The sequence below is a fragment of the Cyphellophora attinorum genome (genome assembly GCF_001299255.1).
Source record: "Cyphellophora attinorum strain CBS 131958 chromosome Unknown Contig11, whole genome shotgun sequence".
Lineage (NCBI taxonomy): Eukaryota > Fungi > Ascomycota > Eurotiomycetes > Chaetothyriales > Cyphellophoraceae > Cyphellophora > Cyphellophora attinorum.
The window spans coordinates 51196-72870 of NW_017253239.1; the positions used below are offsets into that span (position 1 = coordinate 51196).

The 21675-nt window shown below is 53.3% G+C and overlaps 9 protein-coding genes across 9 annotated transcripts; 3 read left to right on the top strand and 6 right to left on the bottom strand.

Annotated features, from left to right (window-relative positions):
* Positions 1 to 395: 395 nt before the first annotated feature.
* On the top strand, positions 396 to 851 carry AB675_10546 (Manganese-transporting ATPase 1; the record flags this gene model as incomplete). The annotated part of the gene is made up of 1 exon (XM_018139325.1): positions 396 to 851. One exon carries the CDS (start codon positions 396 to 398, stop codon positions 849 to 851), a length of 456 nt encoding a protein of 151 aa, XP_018000838.1.
* A 299-nt stretch (positions 852 to 1150) lies between these two features.
* AB675_10547 (Manganese-transporting ATPase 1) lies at positions 1151 to 4363 on the top strand (the record flags this gene model as incomplete). Its single annotated transcript, XM_018139326.1, has 1 exon — positions 1151 to 4363. One exon carries the CDS (start codon positions 1151 to 1153, stop codon positions 4361 to 4363), a length of 3213 nt encoding a protein of 1070 aa, XP_018000786.1.
* A 1289-nt stretch (positions 4364 to 5652) lies between these two features.
* AB675_10548 (Acetylxylan esterase 2) lies at positions 5653 to 6441 on the bottom strand (the record flags this gene model as incomplete). The annotated part of the gene is made up of 1 exon (XM_018139327.1): positions 5653 to 6441. The coding sequence occupies one exon, from the start codon at positions 6439 to 6441 to the stop codon at positions 5653 to 5655; it is 789 nt and encodes a 262-aa protein (XP_018000929.1).
* Positions 6442 to 8146: 1705 nt separating this feature from the next.
* Positions 8147 to 9627, top strand: AB675_10549 (uncharacterized protein; the record flags this gene model as incomplete). Its single annotated transcript, XM_018139328.1, has 2 exons — positions 8147 to 8255; positions 8333 to 9627. 2 exons carry the CDS (start codon positions 8147 to 8149, stop codon positions 9625 to 9627), a joined length of 1404 nt encoding a protein of 467 aa, XP_018000884.1.
* A 204-nt stretch (positions 9628 to 9831) lies between these two features.
* On the bottom strand, positions 9832 to 12270 carry AB675_10550 (uncharacterized protein; the record flags this gene model as incomplete). Its single annotated transcript, XM_018139330.1, has 3 exons — positions 9832 to 10156; positions 10323 to 11021; positions 11114 to 12270. 3 exons carry the CDS (start codon positions 12268 to 12270, stop codon positions 9832 to 9834), a joined length of 2181 nt encoding a protein of 726 aa, XP_018000706.1.
* Positions 12271 to 13486: 1216 nt separating this feature from the next.
* AB675_10551 (Salicylate hydroxylase) lies at positions 13487 to 15105 on the bottom strand (the record flags this gene model as incomplete). The annotated part of the gene is made up of 4 exons (XM_018139331.1): positions 13487 to 14098; positions 14171 to 14533; positions 14606 to 14928; positions 15057 to 15105. The coding sequence occupies 4 exons, from the start codon at positions 15103 to 15105 to the stop codon at positions 13487 to 13489; spliced, it is 1347 nt and encodes a 448-aa protein (XP_018000754.1).
* A 514-nt stretch (positions 15106 to 15619) lies between these two features.
* Positions 15620 to 16945, bottom strand: AB675_10552 (uncharacterized protein; the record flags this gene model as incomplete). The annotated part of the gene is made up of 1 exon (XM_018139332.1): positions 15620 to 16945. One exon carries the CDS (start codon positions 16943 to 16945, stop codon positions 15620 to 15622), a length of 1326 nt encoding a protein of 441 aa, XP_018000618.1.
* Positions 16946 to 17645: 700 nt separating this feature from the next.
* Positions 17646 to 18338, bottom strand: AB675_10553 (uncharacterized protein; the record flags this gene model as incomplete). Its single annotated transcript, XM_018139333.1, has 1 exon — positions 17646 to 18338. One exon carries the CDS (start codon positions 18336 to 18338, stop codon positions 17646 to 17648), a length of 693 nt encoding a protein of 230 aa, XP_018000665.1.
* Positions 18339 to 18637: 299 nt separating this feature from the next.
* AB675_10554 (ATP-dependent DNA helicase MER3) lies at positions 18638 to 21475 on the bottom strand (the record flags this gene model as incomplete). The annotated part of the gene is made up of 1 exon (XM_018139334.1): positions 18638 to 21475. The coding sequence occupies one exon, from the start codon at positions 21473 to 21475 to the stop codon at positions 18638 to 18640; it is 2838 nt and encodes a 945-aa protein (XP_018000669.1).
* Between the last annotated feature and the right edge of the window lie 200 nt (positions 21476 to 21675).

The window sequence follows — 21675 nt, forward strand, 5'->3', positions numbered from 1 at the left end:
TAGTTGCTGGAAAGAATTCCTAGGAAGAGATCCGGAAACTAGAGCTCTCCGACGGTGAGTCGTCCAGAGAACACAAGAAGACGAGGACGAGTCGGGGTATTCGTATGAGTCAAAGTTATGGCGGGCAAGAGTGAACGACAGGTATTGTGACACAGAGGAAGGAGGCAGTGCCAAGAGATATCGATCGGAAGGCCGGGGGCAACTTTTTCCGGGCGCTCCACTGCGCGAGGCGGCCGTGAAGCCGCGATTGCTTGAAGCGAGTTGTCCCAGAAAAGTTGCCCCAGAAAAGTTGCCGCAACTGCATGATTCTCTGCGCTTCTACCACGACCACCTCTCCTCTCATATCATCAATCATCTTGTGGTAGCGAGCTCTTGACTGAGGCTCGTCAGCAGCCATGGCAGAAGCACCCTCCAAGCTCGTCAACAACGAGCAGATACAGGCTGCCAGTCTGCATAATCCTCGTCCACTGTTCCTGCGGCAGTACGTATGGCCGTTCACGATCCTGTGGCCTATCTTCCTGGCCGTCTACACCAACGAAGACCTGTACGATGACTACATCGATGGCAAAGAGTGGACCTTCGTCTGGGTGGCCACCATTGCTACACTGCAGTCCCTGGCCTGGCTGTCCACCAAATGGAGTGTCAGCGTCGCAACCACGTTTACAACCTACAAAGCACACTCAGTCGACGAAGCATCTCTGATCAAGGTCATTCCCATTACCAATTCCGGCACTCCACAGATCTGCAAACTCGAGCGCGAAGCCGACGGCCGAACTTCATTCCTCTACCAGAAGAGACGCTTCATCTACTACCCCGATAAGGCTACTTTGCGCCTCTCACCTTCGCTCTAGATAGGCCCGAGAAGCCATTGCTGGAGGACTTTCAGCTGTCCAAAGGTCTCTCTGACAAGCAAGTCGCCGAAGTGCACCATCATTACGGAGACAACACTTTCGATATCCCAGTCCCAACATTCACAGAGTTGTTTAAAGAACACGCCGTCGCGCCCTTCTTCATCTTCCAGATATTCTGCGTCGGTCTGTGGCTTCTAGACGAATATTGGTACTACTCGCTCTTCACTCTCTTTATGCTGGTTATGTTCGAAAGCACTGTCGTATGGCAACGGCAGAGAACACTGAACGAGTTCCGTGGCATGTCTATCAAACCTTACGATCTATACGTCTATCGTGCTGGCAAATGGATCGAGATCAAGAGTGACAAACTGCTACCTGGCGACCTGGCTTCTGTTGGCCGCACTGGTGAAGATTCGGGAGTCGCTTGCGATATGCTCCTCATTGAAGGCACAGCGATTGTCAATGAAGCCATGTTGTCCGGCGAGAGCACACCACTGCTCAAAGAATCGGTTCAGCTTCGTCCAGGCGATGCGCGTATCGAACCAGAAGGGATTGACAAGAATGCATTCCTTTGGGGTGGTACCAAGGTTCTGCAGATCACTCATCCTGCACCAGTCGAAGGCACAGAAGTATCAAAAAGTCTCCCGTCCGGTGTTCCACGCCCTCCTGACAATGGCGCTGTGGCTGTCGTTCAAAAGACAGGGTTCGAGACGAATCAGGGTAGTCTGGTCCGCACAATGATCTTCGCAACCGAGAGAGTTTCAGCGAACAACGCCGAGGCTCTCTGGTTCATCCTGTTCTTGCTGGTCTTCGCGCTCGCAGCATCATGGTATGTGTGGCAAGAGGGCGTCCGGAATGATCGCAAGCGGTCGAAGTTGCTCCTTGACTGCATTCTCATCGTCACCAGTGTGGTGCCACCTGAGCTTCCCATGGAACTTTCTCTCGCCGTCGATACCAGTCTAGCAGCACTCAGCAAATTTGCCATATTCTGTACAGAGCCATTCCGCATTCCGTTTGCTGGCCGGGTGGACGTTGCTTGCTTCGACAAGACTGGCACGCTGACTGGTGAGGATCTTGTCGTGGAAGGCGTCGCTGGCCTTACTCTCAACCAAGAAGGAGCGCCCAAAGAAGCCGACGGTGCACAGTCCGCCATCGTAAAGGTCCCGGAGGTAGGAGTGTTCACAACTCTAGTACTGGCAACTGCACATGCCCTAGTCAAACTTGATGAGGGCGACATTGTCGGAGACCCGATGGAAAAGGCCACTTTGACTGCCCTTAATTGGTCGCTGGGCAGTAACGACACGCTTACCAGCACCCCGCCTCCTAGAAACAAGAAGCATGCTCCTATCAATACCTCAGCCGCCCACATTGTGCAAATCAAGCGCCGCTTCCAGTTTTCGTCCGCTTTGAAGCGGCAAAGCTCGGTAGCGGTGGTGCTCATGACTGATCCTCGGACGGGCAAGAAGGCGAAGGGCACTTTCGTTGCAGTCAAAGGAGCACCGGAGACTATTCGAAAGATGCTTGTTGACATCCCTCCGAAGTATGAAGAGACGTTCAAGTACTTCACTCGTAACGGCGCCAGAGTGCTCGCACTTGCTTACAAGTACATCTCTACCGAGGGTGAAGTTGGTCAGAAGAGAATCAATGACCTAAAGCGCGAAGAGGTCGAGAAGGACTTGCACTTCGCTGGATTTCTGGTTCTTCAGACACCACTCAAAGACGATGCTGTCAAGGCTGTCCAGATGCTCAACGAGAGTAGCCACCGCGTCGTCATGATTACCGGTGATAATCCTTTGACTGCAGTCCATGTGGCTCGCCAGGTGGAGATTGTCGATCGTGATTGCTTGATTCTTGATGCACCTGAGAACGATGATAGTGGCACGAAACTGGTCTGGAAGAGCGTCGACGAAAAGACTGTCATTCCGGTGGACCCCACAGCGGACATTGATCCGAAAATCCTCCAGAACAACGATCTCTGTGTTACAGGCTATGCGCTGTCGAAGTTCACCGGACAGAAGGGCTGGTATTCTTTGATCAGACATGTTTGGGTCTACGCTCGCGTGTCGCCGAAGCAGAAGGAAGAGATTCTGATCGGGCTGAAGGACATGGGCTACACAACACTGATGGCTGGTGATGGTACGAACGATGTTGGCGCACTCAAGCAAGCGCATATCGGTGTAGCTCTGCTCAACGGCTCGACAGATGATCTCAAATCAATCTCGGACCACTTCCGGCACAATAAAATGAAAGAGATCTACGAGAAGCAAGCTGCGATGATGAAGCGTTTCAACCAGCCAGCACCTCCAATTCCTATCGGCATTGCTCACATGTATCCGCCAGGACCAAGCAATCCTCACTATGACAAGGCAATGAAGCAGATCGCAGACGCAAAGGGTCTTACGCTTGAGGATCAACCAAATGGTGCTGCGGCGAACGGTGCAGTAGAGGAAGTCATCTCGCCTGGCGCAAAGGCCCTGCAGCAGGCTGATGCGAGCTTGACGCCACAGCAGCGGAAGCAGAAGGAAGCCGCGCAGAAGGCTGCCGGATGGGCTGACAAGCTCACATCGAGCATGCTTCAGCAAGAGCTCGAGGACGCTGAGCCGCCGACTATCAAGCTAGGTGACGCCTCAGTCGCAGCGCCTTTTACCAGTAAACTTGCCAACGTTGTGGCGATCCCGAACATCATCAGACAAGGCCGGTGCACCCTGGTCGCTACAATTCAGATGTACAAGATCCTGGCGCTCAACTGTTTGATCAGCGCTTACAGCCTGTCTGTGATTTATCTTGCTGGTATCAAGTTTGGCGACAGTCAGGTCACCATCAGCGGCATGTTGATGTCAGTCTGCTTCCTGTCAATCTCTCGAGCGAAACCTGTGGAAGCATTGTCGCGTGAACGACCTCAGTCCAATATTCTCAACATGTACATTCTCGGTTCCGTACTGAGTCAGTTCGCGATACATTGCGGAACCTTGATTCACCTGTCAAACACAGTGTACAAATTCGAGCCACGGGACGAAGAGGTTGATCTCGAGGGCGAGTTCGCGCCTTCACTGCTCAACAGCTCTGTGTATCTGATGCAACTCATTCAGCAAGTCTCGACCTTTGCTATCAACTACCAAGGACGCCCATTCCGAGAAAGCATTCGTGAGAACAAAGGCATGTTCTGGGGCTTGGTCGCTTGCTCATTCGTTGCATTCGCTGGTGCTACCGAATTCATGCCCGAGCTCAACGAGCAGCTAAGCCTGGTCAAATTCCCTGTGGGATTCAAATCGACTCTTGTATGGCTCATGATCATCGACTACTTCGGTTGCTACTTCTGCGAGTACGTCTTCAAGCAGCTCTTCTCTGATTTCAAGGAGAAGGACATCTCTGTAAAGCGTCCAGAGCAGACCGCAAGGTACGAGAAACGCAAGGCAGAAGCGATTGCGAAGGCGGAACGCGAGCGGATTGAGGCGATCGAGAAGGCACGAGGTGTCGCTGACAGCCAGGGGCCTCCAAGACTAGGCAAATAGAGGTGTGTGCATATATCTTTTCTCGAGAACATAATAGAACATAGACTCTACGAGACATAGCCAGGAAGTATTCGTGGACAAAGTTCATCTTTTACCTGGTCTTACATTGAGTCAGAATCCGTGCAGAGGCCTCCCTGGCCGGGTTGTACGATGAATTTTTTCCTACGCATTGCCGCTCAACTGACGCTGAACTGACGCTCGTGTCAAGCCTGCCGATTTCTCCAGCGCAGAACTACGGACCTCCAGCGTCCTCCCGGGCCAGCTCCCGGGCCAGAAAGTCCGCGATGAACCTTTCTTATAATTGACTCTCTGCTGAGGCTCATCCAAAAGCCTCTTACTTGACCAGCGAAGAGTAGAAGAATATCGAGATTCTGGCGTAGAGGCCGCCCTGGCGTGAAAATCATGACAAGGCATCATTCTGTAGGAAACATTGATGGTTCTCACACAGAGCCCACCCTGTGCGGAAAATCTGCAATACCCATTTGTGCGACTTGACCTGTCAGTGACGCTCAAGTAACGCTCATCTCAAGCCTGCCCACCGACTAGCAACCTGGTTCTGGACCTTCAGCGGCCTCCCTGGCTAAAAGTTCTACAAAATTCGGTAATCAATTTGATGCCTCCAGCGCCATTCGTGCAAATTGTCTACAAGACTTTGTCTCGTCTACATCGCCAGCGACCTTGCTTGAGATCAGACCTTTAGTGCCCGCCTGACCCAGAAAACGATCAACGATCTTACGTGCTAAAGCTAACCAGTACTTGTGGTCATAGCCTGACAACCTTTCAAGCAGTCTCTTCGTCTCGTGATCTCTGCCATTCGTCGGACCGGTCTCTTCGTCTCTTCAAATTGACCACTACCGCTCGTCAGATGACTCTCTCTGTGTTGTCAGATCAGTCTCTCTCTTCCGTCCGATCAGTCTCTCTCTTCCGTCAGATCAGTCTCCTTGCTCCGTCGACTTCGTCTTAAACAAAGTTGTCATACCCTGGCCGCGCCAGCAACCCGGCCGACCACGAAATCAGCCGCTTCATCGCCGAACGCTCTGACGTAGCCCAAGTGGGTCAGCAATGAGCTGCCGCTGTCGCAGAACGTGTCTCCTTCTGAGCAGTAGCTTTGTATCCGATCTGCGAATGCCAAGCAAGATGCTGTATCCTGGCGTGGAAACACCTAGAGTATAAGTCAGACAAGCTGTACCAGAGCAGTGTCGCGAGGGGTTCGGGCTGCAAACTTCTGAATCGTTCATCTGGGGACGAAACGAAAACCACAGCGAAGATGTTTTGTGATTTTGGCATTTTTAGGATTTGTATTGTTGGGGGGGATTCTGTGCTGTGGACCACCAGGGAGTGCGGCTGGTCATTTGGAAGGAGAAGCGAGCTGTGGACCACCAGGCAGAGAGGCTGGTTGGAGAGGGATTGGAGAGGGATTGGAGAGGAAGGTGAGCTGTTGACCACCAGGCAAAGAGTCTGGTCGGAGAGGCAGTGGAGTGGAAGGTGAGCTGTTGACCACCAGGCAAAGAGGCTGGTCGGAAAAGGGTTGGAGAGGGAGGTGAGCTTTCGACCACCAGGATTTGACTCACAGCACCATCAGCAGCGTCTCCCACTGTATACGGCTCTCCGGGTACGAACGTCGGCTCCCCCATAACAACCACCGCAGAGATCTGACTGGCGATGTCGGCGGACAGAGGCTCAGTTGCCGGAAAGCCGACACTGCTTGTTCCGCACAGAACGTCCATCGTGACCTGTCCGCCCTGAGAGTAGCCCATAAGGACTATCTCGCTGTCTGGGCAGGCTGCAGCGTATTCGCTCACGAGTCGAGTCATCTCTGCAACGCCTGCGGCTTCTGACTCCTGGTAGTTGGCCAGTGTGGCAGGGTAGTCGACGGACTCTGCATCGGAGCCTGCAACGCGAGCTTGCACATCTTCGCTGACTGCACCAATGATGCCCTCCCCGGGGGCCTCGCCAGATGCGCGGGCGACGATGAGATGGACTGGAGCGCAGGTGATCTGGCGCTTGTTGACAGCCTTTGCTGGGAATGCGGACGCCGACGCGGCTAGAAGGAGCAGGAGCATGTGCCTGTGCTGCATGGCGACGAAGAGTGTTGGGACTGATCGATATTGGAGTTGTAATTGATCGATATTCGAGTTTGAAGTGATCGATATTCGAGTCCGAATAGATCAATGTCCGAGTTGGAACTGATTGATGTCCGAGTTGAAATGGATCGATGGTCGAGCTGGAGTTGATCGATGGTGGAGTCGGAATTGATCGATTCTCGAGTCGGAATTGATTGATGTTCGATTTGGTACTGATCGATGTTCGAGAGCTTTGATGATCAGTGAGGTATGCACAGTCGTTGGAAATTGACCTGTCTGCGTCGAGGTGGGCTTTATAGTACCAAAGAGCTCGGAATCTAGGCAGTGTCAATGTTCCTTGCTCTGAATCTCGACAGTCTCCCTAAAACGATGAGATCCGCCAGAATCTCAAATTCAGGTTCAGTACCCCAGACAACGTAAGTCATCGCACTCGGTTGGGCCTCCCTCGACTGCGAGCAATGTTATGTCTTCGGATCATGGACAAATCTCGCTGCCTCGGTCTTGCCAGAGTTGGCTGCTCTCTCATTGGAAGTTGCGAACGGTCGCGCAGGTCAGGCACGTTTCTCAAACGCCTGCCAAGAGATATATCTTGCATCAGTGACATGCTTCGATTGCATCAGTACGGGAGGCGCAGCCGAGGTTGCTAGTAGTGCTACTGAGAGCCAGCTCCGCTCGAGCCTCGTTTACTCTGCGACTGCTTCTGGTCGTCAAGGATCGGTGACCAAGAGATGTGTCAAGTCAAAGCACACAGTGCCAGGGTCGCGACCCAGGATCAACGACCTGGCCGATCGTGGGACGCTAATATCGATGAACCCAGAAGCGAGGACTCGCTCGCATACAAACGAAAGTGATCGACGAAGGGCCGAGGAAGTTTTCGTATATGGTGCAGCCCGATTGGTTGCGCAGTATTGAGGTCTGAGCGGAAGGTGCAGTCGACAGCGTTTCAGATGCTGGGTTGGCAGTCGCAGGCGCGATTTGACGCCTTGGCTGGACTGCAGACGCGACGCGAAAAGAGGAATTCTCGAAACGTGAAAGATGAGTATAAGGATCGGGTTTGTACACAAATACTTCCTGGCTGTATCTCGTAACAGCTTCGACTTGAGTCAGCGTTGACCATCACTTGAGCTACGTCAGAACCCAGTTCGACGCTCATCGCAGCCAGCGGTGACCATCATTTGAGCTTCGTTAGTACTAGGTCCTTTGGAATATCGGCCGACATAGTGCCATCATGTATAGGTAGTCGAAAATCATTTCTGTCTTTGTTGCTGTAACTGGACTCCGCTGGCAGTTACCGTCAGGTCGCCAGCTGAGCAACAGGAACGGATAGATACCTTCCCATTTCAGCTTCTATCTGTCTGTTGGATCTCGCATACTACGTCGTAGCTCGATCGAAAGCCATTGTTTCGCAAACCTTGCGGCGTAAGGTTGCCAGAAAAGACGCTGTAGAAGAAGGCGAGTCAATATCAAACGTCTGATATGCCTAACAGCTGGCCAATCATGGCCATCTTGGTATACCGAGGCCGCCAAGAACACGATTTCGTAGCAAGGGCTTCACATGTCTCGTCCACAGCCCTGCGTCCATTGCCATGTGCAAGTATTCTCGTGTGTCTCCGACCTCGAACTAAGAAACATCTTCGCAACCACGGATGTCGATGGTCCATTGCAACGGCAAAGCGAGCCAAATGCGAATATGACCGACATGGCTCCCCTTCTCCATCGTGAGCACCTACAACGACTGAAGCCAGTCCTACGTGCCTACGCCTTTAGCTATGCCTTCTCGACTGGCCCTCGACTCTTTGGTCTCCTGCGTGTACTCAGAAGGCGCGGCCTCAGCACGGAGTACAAGCTGAACCTGCTTGCAACAATCTTACGAACTTCAACACAGTTCAACCGATTCCCAACGGCTTGCGCATCATAGTCGCCGGCCCGACAATCACTACACGGATCGTACGAGCAATCTTGCAATGGCTGTCCTCTGTCATTGGTCAAAGGCTGTCCATATCGCGAGCAGCTTCACGGGTGATGGTCAATTTGCGCTTCATCTGCACATTCTTTTCGGCATGGCTCGCCTTCGACCTGCTGAATCGGGATAGAGAATGGTCGAGAAAGCGAGCACGGTCCCGAGGAATCAAGGACTTCGAGGACATGCACTACGAATCGCCAAACAAGCATCATCTCCCTCCTCCAGGATACCGACCTCGTTTCGCCGGAAAGACTTCCGACTTTACACTCTTTGCCCTTGTCCGAGCGCTCGACGTCCTGGTCATCAAAACATGGATCCGCACACGATCTTCACCACATCACCCGGAGTACGTTGCATCGCGGCTTTCCACCCTCATCAAGAAGCTAGCGGACCCAAGCGTCTTCGCCACCTCCGCCGCCATCATAATGTGGGCATGGTTCTACTCCCCAGAACGCCTCCCCCGAGCCTACAACAAATGGATATCCACCGCCGCCAACATCGACCCGCGCCTCATCACCGCCCTCCGCCGCTGCCGCGAAGGCGAGTTCATCTACGGCCAAGAAACAGGCCAAGCACCACTCCTGACCAGCCTATGCGATGAGCTCGGCCTGCCCCAGAAATGGGGCGACCCTTCCCAAACCATCCCTATCCCATGCGAGCTTTACCATTGTGGCGCCGGCCCAAACTGCGAAGTACATGCCCTCTCCCGCTTCCTCAACGGCTTCAAATTTTCCATGGCCCTCTACTTGCCACTCCAGCTCCTCTCCAAGATCCGCACACCAACCCTCCCAGCCTTCCGCAGCGCCTTCACCGCAGCAGCCCGTTCCTCCTCCTTCCTCGCCGCATTTATCTCCCTCTTCTACTACGCCGTCTGCCTTGCACGGACCCGCCTCGGCCCTCGACTCTTTTCACCCAAAACCATCACACCACAAATGTGGGACTCAGGTCTCTGCACCCTAGCAGGCTGTCTGGCCTGCGGCTGGTCGATCCTGCTCGAGAAGGCGAGCAGGCGGCAGGAGATTGCGTTCTTTGTAGCGCCCAAGGCGCTCTCGACGTTGTTGCCCAGGGTGTATGAGAAGAGGTATCAGCGGCGAGAGCAGGTTGTGTTTGCGGTGAGCGTGGCTGTTGTTCTCGAGGCTGCGAGCAATAGGGGCGGTGAACCGGTATTGATTAGGGGCGTGCTGGGGAAGATTCTTGGACGTGTTCTGAAGCAGTAGAGCTCCATCGACAGTTGAATTTACTTATGCAGAAACGGAGGCAGTCAACATCATGATGCATCAGCTATCTAATTTCATTGCCGACTTCAAGCCGTCATCCTCCTTTGATATAATGTTATGTCATCACTACGAAGCTATCTCAAAGCTTCAGAGGATATCTCAAGGTTTTCCAGCGCCGCATTCGTGAGATAAAACTTCTTGCTCTTACCTATGCACGACATAGTCTTGATTCATACCAGCGTTCGGCCGATACTGCACCTCTGGCGATCCACCACCATTCACGTTCCCGTGCCCAGCTAGAGGCTTCGTCTGCGCTACCACCGCGTCCTTCATCTCAACTCCTTCACTCGAATCCTCTTCCTCCCTCTGCGCAACACGCTCATAATTCGTCGCTACCCCAGCAAATCCTCCTCCGCCAGTGACAGCATTTTGCGGACCAAGTCCACCATGCGCGCCCCAACTGCGCGTAATAGTGATGTCCGCGCTGCCAACATTGCGAATCCACTCTTTCGTCTCGGTCTGCATGTGGCTCGAGCAGGGTAGAGGAAGGAGGTCAGAATCCTGCCGGCAGAGAGATTCCAGAGGAAATGCTCGATGCGTCGCGGTGACGAGCGGCCGATGAGGATAGTGATGAGGGCCGCCAAGCAGATGAGGCCGACAACGACGACTGTAAGGAATGCTGGGATGCCGTAGACCCATCGATACCGGATAGTGCGGCGATAAAGGTGAACTGGCACACTGTGCTCGGTAGATCGTCATCGCCCTCTCGCTTTGCCATGTGGTGGCTCGTTCTGAGCGTAGGGGCCAGGTTTGGGGGAAGCAGATTCGTTGTGAGCTGGCCACGCGATCCAGTCAGAGCGTTTGCAGCATAGTCCATCCACATGAGATTCATCATTTGTGCAGTCCCACCGGCAGTCTGGGTGAGGTTGTCCCATTTTTTATACAGGGCCAGATTACTGGCACCGGTATAGTCGGTGCCTGTGTTCAGCGTACTGCCGGTATCGTAGACTTTCGACCACACGCTCGTGGGCATTGTGCTGGCCGGGATGTAGACCGTACCTCCGCTGCCTGACATTATCGAGCTTGAGCCGGCGGGTAGGTACAGATGGTCAGAACGGATCGTCGAAAGGTTGACGTGGTTCGCTTGCTCAGGGTCGATGAGTCCCCACAGAGGGTCTAGATTCATGACCGTCATATTCGCGTCTTCTATGCCCCAGAGTGGCAAGTTATCTTTGTCGTAGGTCTTGTCCAAGATACTCACAACTTCGAGGCGGTTGAATGGCTGAGGATCGTTGTTGGTAGAATTGTATCGAAGGCGGACTGTTTTGATTGTGGCTTTAACGGCGCTGGCGCAACTGTAAACAGGCCTCGTCCAATTTGTGTTTGGTCTGGGACTGTTGGACTCATTAGAGACAATGTATATCGGAAAAGTGCCGGATTCTTGGGTCTGATGTCTGGGCTGGTTCAAGTTCTTGGGAGTACGTACATCAGCATTTTCTCTCCTCCACCAAGAGGTTGTCCTGTTCCAGACACTAGACCACACTTGACGTGGATGTTGGTCATGTTCACCATTCCCACCAGGTCTGATCCGACTCCTGAGCACTGATCTCCGAGGTATGTGAAATTCAAGCTCGACATATTGAATGGGTTTGGATAATAATTGCCGGCCCAAGACTGGTTGTAGATCTCGACTGTTCCGTTGATCTCGGCGGCGCTTGGATAGTTCGTTATGAGGGCATAGTAGTGGTCCGTGGCATCAATTTGATTGACATCGCTCTTTAGAAAGGTGCTGTTAATGGGAAATTGCCTTCCTAGCTCTGAGTTAATGTACGCTTTGCGATCGCCAGCTTTCGTAACATTCATGAAATAGGCGTGCAGCACGTCCACAGTCCACGCTGTTGCTCGAGCCCGCCACTCAAGCTGTGCGTCTTCCTGAGTATTGTCGTACCAGACGTAATCTCCCATCTTCAGTCGCCATGGGCTTTCGACATCCATGTTGACGAAGCCGCCGTTGTCAACTAGATACTGCGTTCCATCGCCATCGTTACCTGATTGTGGGATATCGAGGCGGAGGGACAGATTCAGCGACGCACAGGATGTCTCCGGTTGAAGGAAGAGGAGATCCTCCTCCCACTCCGCCCCAAATTGTGCCCGCGTGGGTGCAGTGTGGTTCCTGAATCCTATTGCTCCATTCTCTACATCGATGATGAGCCCGTCCACTGCTGTGGCCTTGTCACTGAGGACGAAACTGCCGAGAGGTCGAAAGGAATCCACTATGTAGGTTTGGTTGTTCTGATCCGGATTGAATTCGATGTTGTACAGCCGGGATTCGATATCGAAGAAGCTTGACACGGTCGAAGGTTGCAACTTCAAGCCGCTTTGATATAGTTGAGCCAGATCTTCCGGTATCCTCCAGTCCCAGCCTTCAGTACTAGAGTTTGTCCAACGCTCGTCACGCGAGACATTCACGCTGCCTGAGCTTCCCGGGCATATTTTGGGAAGGAAGACGTTACCACACGTCCTCATCATTCCGAAGGAAGTACGTGGCGCTGTCCCTAAGCCAAGTATACCGCGATCATCGATTTGGAAGAACGCTGCAGGCTCAGTATCTCCGGAAACGGTAATGGCTTCGAAAAGCCCCATGGGCGCTATCAAACTCGTTTCAGTGACCTTCTATCAATTATGAGATCGGCAGCAGTCGACGGAGGCGGTCCGAAGACTTGCTCTGGGTTGTTCTCCACAGATCACTCACTGACAATAGCCGCTACTGCAATGAGCAGCAGAACAAGAGGTTTGATCCATATGATGATGCTGACGCGCCTGGCCACGCCATATGAAGCCGTCTGATCAGATCGAAGTGCCAAAGGCCAGTGTGTCCCGCTCAATGCCCTGCCTACCACTGACCATGTTACTGCAGTGTGAGTGTCGGTCAATACCCCCACAAGAACGAGAGCAAGAGCATTGGGCACCAGGAATTGCACGACTGCGACTGCCGCAGCGATCGCACCTGACACGTAACCAACAGTCAACATGTCAGCCATGGCGACTGTGGTCCTGCGCTGCAGGAAGGCACGTCGCCGCAATTTGCGCGACTGACATGCTTTATGAGTAGATACGTGCCATGCGAATACGAGCGGTTGTGTAGCCCAAACTGATTAAGCTGGTGAAATGGCCCCCATTCGTGGTGTCGAGCTCGCTAGGTGCCTCGGTCGCTAAACAGGGGTTAAGCAGTACCCTGCGAGCCTGCCTCAGCCTGCACCGTTTTTCGACGCGGTCCATGTCTGCTAACATGAGTGTGATTTGCTTGTCAGGGAGACCATGCAGATTGAGTCGTTGCCAAGTGATATTGTCTTGCGTATCGGTACAAGCAACTTTTTGGACGTCCGTTACTGGCGGACCGGTCTGAATGCTTCGCTTAACCAAGCACTGAAGCCACAAGCTAAGGCACAAGGTGAGCTTGGCGCCAGTGTTCCTGCCAATTGATAAGCACGACTCTCCGCTTTGTGCAACTGCACTTCCTCGGAGTATCTCGTTGCGGCTGCGTTTTGATGAGCCCAGTCTGCCCTGCAAGGCAACCGCGGCCCAGTGTCACTGTCTCGAGGCAGACTCGGGGATTCTGACATATGACCAGCTAACTTCTCCGCCTGTTACCATCGACGAGCCATACAATGCTTCGAGCTTGCATCATTGGAGTGTTTCCAGCTGGTAGCTTGACAGAATCGTCAGCACCATGCTGTCGGCGTGTCATAGCGAATTGGTCCTCGTGTGCGACCTCCTTCTTCATGCGGAACTGGGAGCTGGACCTTCCCATACACTGCGTCGGAAACGGTGCATGAAGTACAAAATCCTTCATTCTTGATTAAGTCGCATCTTCCTTTCCTGGCGGAACAACAGCCTCATCCATAATTCGGTATGCCGCTTGAACGTCGTCTTCCAGGTCATGGCCCCACAGCCAGTCGAACCGGCCATGCTGCATCTTCGCTAGGACCTTAGTCATGTCTGAACCTGTTTCCAGATGCTGGAAGAACAGCATATCTGCGACCTCAGCCGATTGTTCTAGCTGCTTCTGTGCTCGTGGACGGCGAACAGCGTCATACCCCTTCAATGCCGCCTCAATGAGCATATTTGAAGCAGGCTCTCCCGCTGCCGAAGACAAGAGCTTTTCTAGAAGATTAGCAAGCACGTAGGCGTCCTCAACACCTTGGCCGGCTCCGGCAGCTTGGAACGGTAGAGACGCATGAGCGCTGTCTCCAAGTAGTACGACACGACCACGATAGTATGTCGAGGTGTGCTTGTGATGAAACAAGCCCCATTTCACGGGGTTCGCTTTCGAGAGCAGGCGACGGAATCTATCGTCGATGTTCGGATCCGCGAAGTCGGCCATCATCTCCTCATGACTCAGCCTCTCGGTCACAGTGTCCGATGATGGCCACGGCTTACCGTCTGCTACGCAGAGAAGAAAGTTGAATTCCTGTACGTTCAGTCACCATTCACCTCAGGTTTCGTCAAGATCATAAGGGACTGGAAAGAGCCGCGTACTCACCCGTCCTCCAGAAATTCTATATGTGACACATCCCCGATCTTGCCCAAAGTAGAACTTCGCCACATCAGTGAGCTCACCCAAAATCTCCTGTGCCTCCTCGATCGGTATGACTGCGCGGTAGCAGTACGATCCCGCATACACCGGCGCGATTTCCTGGGGAGACCGCTCTAAGACATGCTTGCGTGTCACACTTTGAATGCCCTCGACACCTGCGAGGATGCTTGCTTTGACCTGCTCGCCGTCCGCGAACGTGAGAGTGACGCCTTCTAGATCCTGAACAATGTCCGTAAGAACCTTGCTGAAGACGACCCTCTCAGCCGGGATATAGCTGGTCATGATGTCGAGAAGATCTTTGCGGTGGGCCTTGACCATTCAGTCCATCAGCAAACGCATAGTCCCATCTCAAAAGCATGTGTAACCACACCACGAACATACCGACTTCCTCGTATACCCCTTCCCACCCCACCCAGACCTCCCATTCCCACCCCCATACCACTCCTCATGCGATCCCAACCCCTGCTCCAGCAACATCCCCTCAAAGAACACCCCCTCCTTCCCCTTCCCCCGATTTCCAACACAGACCTCATCATACCTCGCCCTGAACCGCTTCTCAATCCCATCCATCGCCCGTAACCCATTGGGCCCAAACCCAATCCCCGCGCCCACGACCGAGAACTCGGCCGCGGACTCGTAGAGCGTGAAAGGGATAGATTTGTTGTGCAGGGCGAGTGCTAGAGCTAGCCCTGCGATGCCGGCGCCTGTTGGGAGCCTGTGTTAGAGGTGCTAAGCTCTGGTCGTAGTGCTGTGGGGAATACGAGTTAAGGCAATGTAGAAGGCGGGCCCTCGGGAAACGAGCTCATCTAAGGGCAGATCGGGGACGCGGTACGTACGACGATGGCGACGTGGAAGTCATTGGGCGGAACGGGCTGCGACATGATCTAGACGCGGCGATGGTCGGAAGAGCGCATGAGAGACAAACCATAAGACATCTGAGGAAGGATGTCGGATCACCAGTAAACTTTGTGCCAGTGGCCTCGGGCGAGGCAAACCAGAAGTCAATGTCCAATGACGTCATAAGGCGATCCGCTCACAAGAGGGTGCCGATGCAGGAGCACACTGTGGTATGTCGGCACACTCTTATAGTTGCAACTAGAGATGACGCAGATCGGCAACCGAGACACGACTGTCGTCCTTTAATATTGTGATAGTACATGTAATACCGTACATACTGGAACTCGTGAGCTTCGATACTATGCTCAGGGCGGAGGCGAGGCGGATCGCTCCAGGGGCCCGCATACAATTTTCCCGACGCCTGCCTTGCCCTCCGTAAATTTGCCTTTCCTTGGAACCATCAACACCTCTGATTATCTTGATCTCATTGTCGCAATCCAACATGCTCATGCATCTTTTCCACTACGCGCTCCATCAGTCGGTCTCTTCTGTCTCGTGCTACTGAAAGGACTCAGCCGACAGATTCTGGAATTCCGTATGTCGCACCCTCTTGGTTGGGCGCGTTTTGAAGCGTCCTTTCTTGTCTCTACCCTTTCGGACCAGTCCATCGTCATCACTCTCTGTCTCGTCCAAGTCGTGATATATAGGTCGGCTCCGCTTTGTTGCTGATGCCGTCCGGGCGCTAGATCTCGTTGCCTTTACTGTAGAGGTCGACAAGACTTGGGCCGACGCAGAGAGACCTGTCTCTGCGATCACTGGTGTGAGCTCGACTGCCTGGCCGCCTAGACAGGATCTGGACGCACGTTGAGCTTTCCTGAAATCTTCTCTGGTTGTACCATCCAATGCAGCCGAGTTCAAAGTTGTAGGCTGCTTCCAGATGAGTACAGTCTTGTCAGGTAAACCAGCCATGGAGGGCGATGTTGGAGCAGATGTCGTCGTGGACATCGTCGAGCCATCTTGCCATTGCAGCAGTCGCGCTGGTGGCCCCGATAGCGACTCAACGCTATCGTCCTCGGAGTCGGGAATCTCCACTTCATCCTCGGAGTCGGGTATCTCCCAGAGCGTCCTGGCACGTTGCCCAACGGCATCCATATCTGGTAAATTGAGGACTGGTGTCGCAGAAGGTAGGTTCTCACGAGGATATTCCATGCCCGGCACCTCCGTCTCTGCGTTCTCGATGCCTGAGGCAAGACCCTCCGGATCTCGGCTGCGGGTGTTCATGATCTCGGTAATGGACCTTTTACGGCTTTGTCTGGTTCTGCTGACGGAAGGAGCTGACGAGTGTGGTACTTGATTTTCCTCCGAAGTCGTTGCAGGAGGCTGTTGAATAAGGCCCGAAGGAAGTCTATATGCATTTTTCGTGCCATACTTGAGGATCACAACACACGTCTGTTTACTTCGAGTCTGGCGTTGTGGACGGATGTGAGCGACGGAAGTGTTGGCAGCTGATGGCAAAGAGAGAACCAAAGGTGGCATTACTGTCGCTTCTCCTGTGGTCTGTGGAGGCTCTTGACGAGCAAGCCGTCTTCGAGCGACAAGCGAGTTGGTGATCTGCTGGCTGATGGCAGGTACATCCAGGGATGTCTCAGGAAGAGCACTGTCGCTGCTACTGGCGCGGTTGGAGGCCTCAATAGTCTCGTCGTGATGGCGGTCTGGTGGGCTGCGAGTCTTCTTGGTGTCTCGGTTTCTTCTCGTCTTCTGAGCAGCCTTCAACTTGTCTGCAGTTGTTGGTGGAGTCCATTTGCCGGTGCGATAGTTGCGTACGAGGTTGGCGAGCAGTTCATGTGCACGATCCTGAGGATCGTAGACCGTTGCTCCAACCATGGCATGTGTCCGAGTCTCGTTTAATAGCTAGGAGGACCCTGACGGCAGGTCGTATGCGTGAAAACTGCTTAGTCGGTGTTCTTTCGCAACGTTGAGGTGCAAGCGAACGTACGTGGCTGAGGTGTCGAACCTTGAAACTGTTGCTATGTGGACGGGTCGAGGTTGCCTGTTTAGACGCGCGATTTGGAATGGGAGTACCCGCAGAGGTAGTTTCACTTGAGGCAGGAGCAGTCTTCTGTTGGGTAACGGTGTTCTTTGCAATGTCTAGGAACATGCCAGCATTGAAGCCAAATTACATTTGACTCCATGAGTACCAGACTTGCACGGCTGAAGTACACACCAGCAAACACCTCCAAAATCGACAAAGAAGTGTCCTGGCATCGATTTGGTGTCGAAGACAATGGTTGCCTCCTTCAGGCAAACACCTGATACAGGACATTCTTCTTGTAAGACTGCGGTGCTCTTGGCTGCCTGTCGTCGTCAATCAGCGTAGCTGGACACAGCGGCCGAGCGATTGATAAGAAGGCGAGTCTTCCACTCCACTGTCGAGTATCTAATTCTAGGCCGAGCCGGACTGGCTGCAGCAGAACATAACAAATACTTAGCTCATCGCTATCTCAACTGAAAATGCCCTAGCATACAAACCTGCTCTTCACCGAGCATGCACCTCGCCTTGGATGCCATTGGCGCCTCGAACCAGCTATCCGTCGATGATCACCGCACAGCGATGGAACTCCTCGTACATTGCCAGCGGAAAGCCATCCCATTTCCGTCGCTGATCGTCCTCGAACAGGCATAATTTCTTCTCTTCTGCAGTCTCATTTTCGTGAGTACAGGTACTAGGCACATACTTGAACAGCTTCTCTGAGGCTGGCAAATCATTATGCTTGCCTGACGATAGGTTCTCGTTCGCCGTCGATTCAATATAGGTATCATCGTCATCAAGTTGGACGGAGGAGTTGGCTTTATCGATAGTCTGCGTCTCACGTTGCGTAGTAGGGCTGGTGCTCTGTCCGGTGCCCAGCAGCTCCTCATCTGGGTATCTCTGCACATCTCGCAATGACACATGGGATTGCGGGGCTTGTTGGGTGATGTTCGCTTCAAGATCTGCCATAGATTCGTCGTCCACTCGCACGGTGCTCTCATTTACACCCCAGTCACAGTCTGCAGCGTTGAACAGCTCCTCCATTTCATCGTCGCTAGGCAGATCATCGACATCGGCTACTCCAGAGCTGACTCGATCGCGTGGCGAATTATACGTGGCAGCGACGGGTAGAGATGACTTGTTTGCCCTCAGTGGAGCCATAATTCTTTCGACTTCGCTTGGCTCCTGGTTCTCCTTATCATTTTCGGGGTCGAGGGATGTCTTCCGCTTGCTTTGGACACCGTTCATACCAGTAAGTTTCCTCTGCTTGCTATCAGTCTCTGACGCTTGTGTACCACTTGCTGCCTTCTTCCGGGGTTTCGCTACTCCATCGCGACAACATTTATGCTTACACTCCACGCCTCGATCTACGCAGGTATGCTGACAGGTCCATTTTCCGTTTGGCAGTCGAGTTGGCTCTTTATAGCCGTCGTCAGGATTGGTGCCCCCGTCAGTGCGAGCAGTGTGCTTCTGCTTGCCCTTGTTAGGCAACTCGCTCGAAAGTGCGGTTGAGCCTGGGACGTCGTTGATATCGTGAAGGACTTCGATTACTGAGGCTCGGTAGCCGCCAGAAGGTCTGCATCCTCTATGTCGTCATCGTCGAACGCGGTCGCTACCTGAGATGCTTTCTGAATAGCTGGATGATCCACGTCCCTCGGACCGGGCCTGCTCTTTATTCCGGCTGGAAAGACAGCGTCCGGGATACCACTGACTTTCAGCTCGGCATGCATGGCTGTGCCCACGATCTCATCGCACATGACAGAACATCCGACGTGCGTAAGTGGTTGCTCAGCGACTGCGCTCAGCAAAATCGGTTCCGATTCAAGCTTGCCGGCCGAGAAGCGGCGGAAGTCGAGCAGGTTGCCATTCGAGTCTTCGACGACAAAACAGACGTACACAGGCGTCTTGTGGAAATACGTTGGAGTCTTCGTGTTCAGGAAGCCCACATCCACTCTGAGTCTCAAAGTGGCTCCATGACCTCGTTTGATCTCTCTGCCCATCTCCTTGATGGAGACGCGCAAACGTGGATAAGACTGCAGCTTAGCAAGAAGTCTGGTTCCAAAAGGCTGTGTCTTTCCCACAGCCATCTCGATCTGATAGGCTTCCTTGGCAAGGAGCTTCTCAATGCTGTTGATCCCTTGCGAAGCCAGCTTCCTACACAATACATCGCCAATCTCAGGTACTTGCTTCAATTGTCGAGGGGTGCTATCCCATACCTTTGCAGCGATACATCGCCCAAGCTCGAGTGCGTTACGGACCGACACAGAGTCCTTCATGTATATCTGACAATCGATGATGCACCGGATCAGACGATTGGCGTGACTGAAAATGACCAATCTCTCCGTACTGTGCTGCTGATGGTGCTTCCGGAAGTTCTCGCCGTCAGGCTGAGAAGCCCCACCAAGCTCGGCCTGCAGAATGATTGATACCTTGTGTTCCGGCAAAGCGATGTCGACATTCACAGGGAACATGATCTCACTCTTCTTGTTGAGTTCCTTGTAGTACGACTTCTCGCCGCTTCGGAGACGCATTTCGGAAAACTCAGCTGCGCGCGTCAATGCGGACAGAATCTCGCGAAGCTTGGCCTTGGGCGGGATAGCTGTAAAGATCTTCATGGTATCGAAATTGACGTAGTACTTGGCCATCGCATCGCCCAGTTCGGTGCACTTTAGGCGGCCGCTGTCTTCCACCATGTTCGCGTGCAATAGGGCTTGGATGTCCTTTTCACACCACTGCTGCAGCATCTCATCTGTGCCGACGTGGCTGTTCGTCTCTTCGAGCTGATAATGTCCTGGGTTTCTCATAACGCGGACACGCAGAAACGTGCTTGCGAGCCACTTCTGAGCCAGAGCCATGCTTCTGATCGTCCCAAGGCCAATCTCCGCGTTCAGATGCTCGACAAGGTTGAGATGAAGTGTACTTTCTAATAGCTCCTGTCCCGAGACCATCTTCTGATACCGACTGACGTGCTGCTCGCGGGTCAGAATGACAGCACATGCCGATTGCTCGAATTGCGGTCTTCCAGCGCGACCAAGCATTTGCATGACCTCGAGATCCGAGTAGCTCTGCATGGCATTAGTAGCCCATGTTGTAGTACCCTGAAGGACAACCAGGTAGCAAGGTAGATTGACGCCCACAGCAAGTGTCGAGGTGCTGCAAATGACAGTGATGAAGCCTTGTAGAAAGCCTTGCTCGACAGCGTGACGATCTTCAACCGACAAACCCCCATGATGGAATGCTACGCCGGCCTGCACAGTATCTCGAAGCACAGTATCCCCAACAACGATGATTTGTCTCGGAGCTGGCCATGGCAACTGATGACGCTCTGAATTTCGCCATGCTTCAGCTAGAGTCTGAGCCGTCTGCAAAGCCGACTTGCGGGTCATGCAGAACACCATGGTGGCCTTCTTCTTGGAATGTTTGATGATCATGTCTGGCACTTGCTTCCGCAGGTGATTGTCCAAGCTAAAATCGTTGTTACCGTATTGGAAGCCATAGACATGCTTCTCGAGTCGGACAGGTCGGAAGCTTTCGTCAAAGACTTCGATACGAGCCGGCTGCGTTGACTGCTCTGGGCTCTTCCCTAGCCATGCAGCAATGTCTTCGGAGTTTGGCACAGTCGCCGATAGGGCAATGAAACGTACTTGTGTGCCGATGGACTTCATCCTCGAAACAACAGCCTCGAGTGTGGCTCCACGTGAATCCTTCAGGATATGCACCTCGTCGACGAGGAAGAGCTTGATCATATCGAGGAGACGGCGATTGTCTCGCCACTTGCGTGTGATGCTGTCCCATTTTTCTGGTGTGGTGATGATGATTCTGGCCTGCTGAACCTGTCGAAGATGGTCATTACTGGTGTCTCCTGTCAGCTCTGCGACATCGAGACCGAGTAGCTTGAACTTCTTCGACCAATCATGATAGCGTTCGCTGCACAGACTCTTGGTTGGAGCTTGGTAGATGACCTTGAAATCGGCATTCCTGGTCTCCATGACCAGGCGACAGATTGCGAGCTCCATGACTACAGTTTTGCCGCTGCCGGTTGGGGCGGATACCACCAAATTGTCGTTGGACTCAAATGCAACAGGAAAGCATTTCGACTGGACCGCGTTGAGGATCTCGTAAGGAAAGATGGCACTGACTCGATCCGGCATTTGCGATGTGCAGACCAGTTGGATGCCACGAGCCATGGGCGGTGCATGGCGGAGATTGAACGAAGGAGCAGGGACTTGGTCTCGAGCTTGTGCTTGTGTCTTCCGTCTCTTTATCTGCTCTTCGCTTCCGTTGCCCTGCAGATACCTCTTCCTGGACTGCAGTGCCGCGACGGTCGGAGAGGATGCCTGCTCGACTTCGGCTAGCAACTGCCTGTCAAAGTCATCGAGATTCATCTTTGTGGGGGTGGAGGCCGTTCATACGGCTCTGGGAGATCAGCCGGAGAGAGGGAAATGAAGATGGGAAGTCGAAATCGAGATGAGTACTGAAGCTTGGCAGATCAGAGTCAGGCAGGTACCTACATCGTGCCTTCCCACCACTTTCATAAGTTGACCATAACGCAAGTCACCTTGAGGAAGGCACCTCTTCTACTGCT